Source organism: Vidua macroura, chromosome Z (genome assembly GCF_024509145.1).
Source record: "Vidua macroura isolate BioBank_ID:100142 chromosome Z, ASM2450914v1, whole genome shotgun sequence".
Classification (NCBI taxonomy): domain Eukaryota; kingdom Metazoa; phylum Chordata; class Aves; order Passeriformes; family Viduidae; genus Vidua; species Vidua macroura.
In genome coordinates this window covers 42652303-42659408 of record NC_071611.1, presented here as the reverse complement: position 1 = coordinate 42659408, position 7106 = coordinate 42652303, and the positions used below count along the sequence as shown (strand labels likewise).

The 7106-nt window shown below is 44.2% G+C and overlaps 1 protein-coding gene across 5 annotated transcripts; it reads left to right on the top strand.

The window, feature by feature from the left end:
- Window positions 1–42: 42 nt before the first annotated feature.
- Window positions 43–6686, top strand: NUDT2 (nudix hydrolase 2). 5 transcript variants are annotated; one of them, XM_054002849.1, is made up of 5 exons: window positions 154–311; window positions 676–729; window positions 859–941; window positions 1274–1431; window positions 4814–6686. In XM_054002849.1, the coding sequence occupies exons 4-5, from the start codon at window positions 1299–1301 to the stop codon at window positions 5125–5127; spliced, it is 447 nt and encodes a 148-aa protein (XP_053858824.1). In that variant the 5' UTR covers window positions 154–311; window positions 676–729; window positions 859–941; window positions 1274–1298; the 3' UTR covers window positions 5128–6686. The 5 variants fall into 5 exon arrangements, with proteins under 5 accessions (XP_053858826.1, XP_053858824.1, XP_053858823.1 ...); XM_054002848.1 differs by lacking the exon at window positions 859–941; XM_054002851.1 differs by lacking the exons at window positions 154–311; window positions 676–729; window positions 859–941 and adding an exon at window positions 43–126.
- The last annotated feature ends 420 nt before the right edge of the window (window positions 6687–7106 follow it).

Genomic DNA, 7106 nt, shown 5'->3' with positions numbered 1-7106 from the left:
CAAGGGGAGGCTGGAGGGAGGGAGGAGAAGGGAGTGGCTATCGCCCTCGCCGCTGCCTCTGCGATTGGTTCCGGCTGACGCCAATCATGCGCTGGTTCCCACCCGCTGCCGGATCCGGAAGTGGAGGTGAGGGCAGGGGTCCATAATGGCCGCTGTGGGAGTGACACATGCCAGTGTCCCCATCCCTGGGCACGGGCGCGACCCTCTGCGGGCGGCGAGGAGAGGCCAGGGCAGCGGAGCCGCGTGGTGCCAGGCGCCGGCGGAGGGTCCCCGCTGGGATTTGTCTTTGTCCTTCCAGGCGCGCACGGGAGGTGGTGCTGGTTCCTCGGGCTGGCCCCGGGGCTGTGGGGGCCGGAGTGGGGATGCTGTCCTTGTTGCAGCTGAGCTAAAGGAACTAGGCAGGAACTAAAGGAAGTGGTTGAAGTGGTTAAGCAAAAGAGCTGAGCGTCGTCCACGGACGTGGTTGATGGCGAAGGGCTTCGTGTTGTGGTTTCTCGTGTTGGAAGCTGGAGGTGTCACGATGCCGCTCTTGGCGTCCCAGGAAAATGCGTTGTTCTATAAAGTTATTTACTGGACTATGCGTCTCTGTCAGAATGCAAAGCTTTGCCCAGAACTGGGAATCGGCCAAATTTGTAGAATGGATTACTCATGTCCATTGCTTCTTTTTCTCTATAGAACTACTCATGCTGGCCGCATAGCTTACTGCTGACAATATTTATCACTTAAAAGGTGTGTTCCTTATTGTTTACATCAAATCAGTGTTTAACACACGTGCTAAGAAACTTTTAGTTTTGTATGAGGTTTCCTATGTCTAGGTGAGACAGCAGAGAGCCTGTCCTTTGTCATTCCTTTTCTCAGCTTTGCTCCTGATATCCTGAGGAGTCCTGTGCTCCAGGGAAACTGTCCAGAGCAATTATTTCCATATGCCAGTTCCAGTAATGGTGAGGTATTACCTCTGCACAGAGCTTTTGGAGTTCTGTGGTGGAAAAGTTTCAGAGTATTAATCTATGGCTTTCCTTTTGTTTTGTAATTTTTTTCCCTCCCTGCAATATGGTTTATAATTTATGAGCAGCAAAGGCATGGCATGCAGGTAATTTTTCATGCTTCTCAATAGCAAAGGAAATTTTTTTGTAATTCAAAGGTAGCTAATAATATACAAATTAATTCTGTAGTAACTTCAAAGGGGTGGACAACTTTTTTATTGTGCTGAGATGTGTTCACCGGCTAAATACAGCAGGTCTGTTTGAGCCCTGTGTTTTGTGCTGTTCTGCAGCTCCTGGTGCAGTTGGCAGAGGGGAATGGCTGTGAGAGCTTGTGGCTTGATCATCTACAGGAGGCTGCAGCCAGCACCATCCTCTAAGGTCACTGACAGCATCGAGTACCTCCTGCTTCAGACATCCTACGGGACCCACCACTGGACCCCACCCAAAGGTGATTTTTTGTTCTGGTAACACTCCTGGAGGTCATTGGTGTCAGGTTGCAGAGAGGATTTTGGTTGAGGTCAGTTTAGAGGGGCAGTTACCACCTGAGAGTAGCTGCTGGCTGTGCTGTTTGTCTGATGGTGCTGCTGATGCAGGTGAAGGGGCAGTTTTGAGGTTGAAATTCTCTGCACGTTGTGGCTGTACAAAGTGTTGGGCACGACTGATTTGGGTTGGGGCAAAGGCTGTCACCCAGCTGAGCTCCTCAGGCATCTGATGTTTCTGACAAAGATGTGCAGGTGACTGAAGCGAGGTAATGTGGGGATGTTCTACCTTCTTGCCTCGGCTCTCACCCTTTGCCAGGCACCTGCAGTGTTGCCAGTGCAGGATTGTTTGACCCATGTGTGATCAGAGTCTGCAGGGCTGTGGTCACAGTCTGCAGGGTGGCAAACTGAAATCTGTAATAGAACACTTTAATACACCATTCTTATGATGCAGGAGATCGTTGATGAAGATCACTTGCCTAATGCAGTAGAGAGGAACAGATAGGAGAATTAACCTTACCAGCCATTCTTGGTCATTCTTGGTCTGCCTCAGAGCAGAAAACAAGCCCTGTGTCCCAGGACAGAGCAGCACCTCCTCTGTAAAGGCACATTGGAGAGCCAGTGTTTGGTAGTACACAGTCACAGCCCTGGTACCAGGAAAAGTGCAACACAGAAATACTTTAGGTTCCCTGGAGATCTTCTTGCATGCTCTTTTTTACCACCTGAGATTTTTTCCTGATAGTTTTTACTTCTCATTTTGTAAAAGCATGGTGCAGCAGTTTATAAACAAGAACTTGCAAATTGGGGGGAAAAAAATCTTTGAATGCTATCAGCTAGGCTCTTCTATTGAGGGAAAGAACAAAACTTTCCAAACGTCCCCCTTTGTCTACTCCACCAACAACCTAAGGGAGTTGAGTTTGCAGCCTAGTGGAAAGCTAAAAAAACATCTGCTGGGACATGATTGATTGTTGTGAGAAGAAATCTTGTGGAAGGATCCCTGGGAACACAGTAATTCTGGACAAGTGATTTAAATTACTTCTAGGCATTTTGGTAGGGAGCTAATTGTCTCATAAGCATACATTTAACACACCCAGAACCACAGAATAATGTAGGTTGGGAAGGACTCTTAAAGGTTGTCTAGTCCAAGCCCCCACCAGTGGGCAGGAACATCCTCAACTAGAGCAGATTGCTCGGAGTCCCATCCAACCTGGATGTTTCCAGGGATCGGGCACCCACCACCTCTCTGGGAAACTTGTGTCAGTATTTCACCACCCTCATAGTAAAAGCAAGTCTTCCTTGTCTGTAGTCTGAGTCTGCCCTCTCCTAGATGAAAAGCAGGAGCCTTTCTCCTGTCACTCCAGGCCCTTTTCAAACATCTGTCCCCAATTTTCTTATAAACAACCATCCTTTAGGCACCAGAAGGGGCTTTGAGGTCTCCCCAGAGTCTTCTCTTCTCCAGACTGAACAGCCCCAACTCTCTCATCCTGTCTCCAAAGCAGAGGTGCTCCACTCCCTGATCGTATTCATGGCTTTATCTGAACTCAATCCAGCAGGTCAATGTCCTTCCCTTGCTGAGGACTCCAGAGATTGATGCAGCATTGCAGGTGGGGTCACACCAGAGCAGAGGGGGAGAATCACCTCCCTTAACACACTGCTTCAGATTTTAGAGCTCAAAGACCAGAATCTTATCATGGCCTGTAATAGAAGCTTGATATTGATTTGGGGGGGATTTAATGAAGAGAAGCTATTTCATTTTATAGTATCTGTGATAGGAGTGGTCTTCCAAGGTGGCCCTGGGACGTGCAGTGTGGTAACATGTATGTGATGTTGACATAGATTCCATGGGGTAGGAGTCAGAAGGAGAAGTTGTACTTGTCTCTCAAAGCACACTCAAAAGGCAGTTTACAGCTACAGCTGTACCTTGTTATTTTACAAATTCTCTAAGCTGCTGCAACTCTTATGGGATTAAACTGGACTTGCTTGGATCCCCTCACATGAACCTCATCAGCCTTATCTCTGCCCCTAGGACCATGACTTTGCACTAGCTGAGGCTGATGGGAGGGGGATGTAGGGTTCATTTTCCTTCTCAATCTATTAGAACTGCACCAGTGGGAACAGGTGGGAGGATCTGAAAGCTGTGGTGTGCAAGGTGCTGCCTGCAGTCCTTTTTCTGCTCTGCAGGTAGACTGTACTGCACAAATGTGGCAACTTACTGAGCTTAGACCTGAAGTTATCAACAGGTATCAACATCAGATGCTGTTTTCTGCACAGCTGCTGCTTGAAGGAAACGTGTATTTTACATTTGAGGTGATGTCGTGTTGTAAGAGGTATTCATGTTTTTGATACACAGGCAGGGAAGTGAGTGGGACCTGTTGCAAAGGCAAAACAAACTTCCCACATACCCCAGATGTGGTACTAAAAGGGCACTTTGGGTACCTGAGACCTGAGGAACAATTCATCTCTGTGATGAAATTATAGCTATTTGGAGCCAGCTACATAGAAAATAGAGTGACATCAGGGACAAAACAAAGCTTAAACCTTTTACCTCCTAAAATGTCCCAGCTCCTGCTATGTTGCTTTTTTGAGGTATTGCTTGGCTTGGTCTATTTATGTTCTGGTCCAGAGCTTTCATGAGAAAACCAAATCTGACATTTTTCAACAAAAGTACAAACGGCTGGGGATTTGTTATATTTATCTGTTGTTTGTAGTGGCACCTCTCATTCTGAGCAACGTAAAATAAATGGTGTGTCCTAGGAGAACTACCCAGCTGGTGAAAGGACTGGCTTTTAGATTTGTTGCTTGTTTCAGAGGGGAGTATGGAAGAGAAAAATATCCCTGGCTGCCTAAATGAAATGCACCTTTTAAATGGTAGGTGTCTGTGCCTGGTCCTGTTGTTTCTGGACTGTTGGCACAACTAAGAGTTTTGCAGAATTGAGCCTTAAGCTGATGTGAGAGGACATAATTGAGAGAGGATTAAGACTCCCAGATGACCTGTTTCTGCTCTAACTGCATAAAGGAAAAATGAGGGACTCAGTCCTCAGTATAATCTTAAGTTGGAACTTTACGGGTGTAGAGTACTCCAGAAGTGGAGGGGAGGAGTGGGAAGAAAAGATGTCTGATGCTGAGAGGCTGATGGAAGTTTCAAGAGGTGAGGGATAAACAATGATCCTAAAAGCCATAAGACAAAGATAAATCAAGACATAAGATCTGGAAAAGCAATCTCTCGTCTCCAATTTCCATTTCATTCTGTGTCAGCTACCATGTACTGTCATCTCTGCCTCCCAGTGTTTCCTGATTAAAGCAAAATGTGAGTTTCCTTCCCAGAGATTTACTTTTGCACCCTCTTGGCAGGCCACGTGGACCCTGGGGAGGATGACTTGCAGACAGCCTTCCGGGAAACACAGGAGGAGGCTGGTCTGCGGGCCAGCCAGCTCACTCTCATCGAGGGCTACAAGAAAGAGCTGCACTACCCTGTCCATGGCAAGCCTAAGACCGTCGTGTACTGGCTGGCAGAAATGAAGGACTGCAACACAGAAATCAAGCTGTCAGAGGAGCACCAAGCTTTCCAGTGGCTGAAGCTGGAGGATGCCTGCAAATTTGCAGAATATGAGGACATGCAAGCAATGCTGAAAGAAGTGCATCAGTTTCTCTGCTCCAGAGAATAAGTGTTTTTGTGAAGTACAAGGGGATTTCTTGAGGAGACAGGTGTGCTTTTTATGTTTTAAACTGGAGAAAGAATTATATGGCTGCAGAAATGTAGATTTCTTTTTTTCTTAATCTGTAGAAATTCAGTGAGGATACATGGAGCTTTTAAAGAGATTGTGCTTTTGTCTCTCCTAACTAGCACAAAAAACCGTAGTCTGATTGAACCATAAGCCAGAGATGTCTGAATTGAAGCCCAGTGCTAACAAAAGACTTCCTCTGTCTCCTTGTCTTTTTTTTCCTTCCCTTTCTTTTTCTTCCTTGAAGTGCTGAACAAGTGTTTGAAAAATCAAACACTTGATACATCTTGACTTGCTGATATAAAGCTAGAGAGTTGAGAAAATGAGCATATGGGGATTTTTAATAACAAAACGCTTACTGCAGAAGTCATACCTTGAATTTCAAATGAGGAAGCAGTAGTTCTATTCCCAACTCTTCCAGTGATATGCAGTGATAACTTGTCAGATCATTTCAGGTCTTTTTTTTTTTGTATTATGAATTTATGTACATCCATAATTTACTGTTGTGAGAACATTTTCCATCCAGACAGTCTTAGTAAATGGTTGAGGTATGGTATTTAAGTGGTAAATTGAAATTGGTTTGCCTCTTTCTTTTAGTTTTTTGATCTTTAACAGACACCTTAGCCATACATTTTCCAGGGGATTGGGAAAGGGTATTTAATCCACTTTCTGCACAGGATATCCAAGCTTATGTGCAATCTTGTGTCTGTTTCATACTATCAGTGATTCTATGGCTGCAGCCACTCATCTTTTGGGGCAGCAGATATTACTGATGTTGGTACCAGTGTGACAAGTCTTTTGCTTGTCACTTCATTATCTTCCAATGGAGTAATTTAAAATTGCATGTATTTGTATTTTCAAAAAAGGGGATGCACTATAAGGAGGCTTTTATATATAAATATGAATGCATATATATATGCACAAAAAACTCCATTGCTCATCCACATTACAGTCAGGCTTTATTTTGATTATGAACACTGCTCAGAAGTGTTTCATTCAGGTGGTGGCATAGAGTGTAACAACCAGTGAGAGTAGGAAAGAGTTAAAAGCCTGTGCAGCTTCAGTCTTGGTTTTTCATTATTGTTTGAGGTACCATTTAATCAGCGCTGTGTAAACAGTGGTGTTGCTGCCTTCCTGTTTATGAGCAAGATTAGCATATTAAGCTGGAGTTAAGAGAGTCATTAACAAGTCAATGGGTTCTGCCCATTCAGCAGTAATGAACGAAAGCACTTGATGCTTTGGAAAACACATTTGCTCAGGTCCAAGCCAGTATTTCCTTTTTAATGGCACTGCTCACATAGTGTTCCCAAAGCGTGTCAAAGTTTTGGAGGGTGACCTGTGCTGTGCACTCTAAGGTGATGTGCTCCTTGAACAAAATTCGGAGGGGTGTAACTGTGATAATGGGTCAGGCACCATGTGTGCTTTTTAAGTGATTTATGTACAGAATGTATTCCCACTGATTTTGTGAGTAAAATGATTATTAAACATTTTTTGATCCCAGAGTCTTTGAGTTTCGTTTAAAGTAGAAATGTTAGAAAGTCAGAATTTAACTCTGATTCTTGCTGCTCACTGGTGAAGAAAGAGTTCTTCCTCTGCCCATGTCTAATAATAAAATATTTTCACAAGGAGCATCTGGGAAACCCTCCAGTAAATAATTATGGAATAATCTGCCTGGCAAAGATATTTATTTTCAGCCTCTGTGATATTTATGCCCTAAACCAATAGGGCTTTTTTTTTTAAGACCAGTTAAGTTTTTGGTTATAATAATATCTCATGACAGTAAACTTTTTACCATTTAAAAAGAAAAATAATTTTTAAAACCCCAAAACCAACCAAACAAACAAAAAACCCAGAGATTTGAAATTCCCTGAAGAGACCTTACTTCTGCTGCAGGTTAAATAAAGCCATACCCAAGAGAAGTC

Bases quoted from the DNA above. Each gene is read 5' to 3' on its own strand.
- NUDT2 (XM_054002851.1), top strand. From the start codon at position 1,299: ATGGCTGTGAGAGCTTGTGGCTTGATCATCTACAGGAGGCTGCAGCCA. The intron at 1,432-4,813 runs GTGATTTTTTGT...CCCTCTTGGCAG, and splicing joins CCACTGGACCCCACCCAAAG to GCCACGTGGACCCTGGGGAG.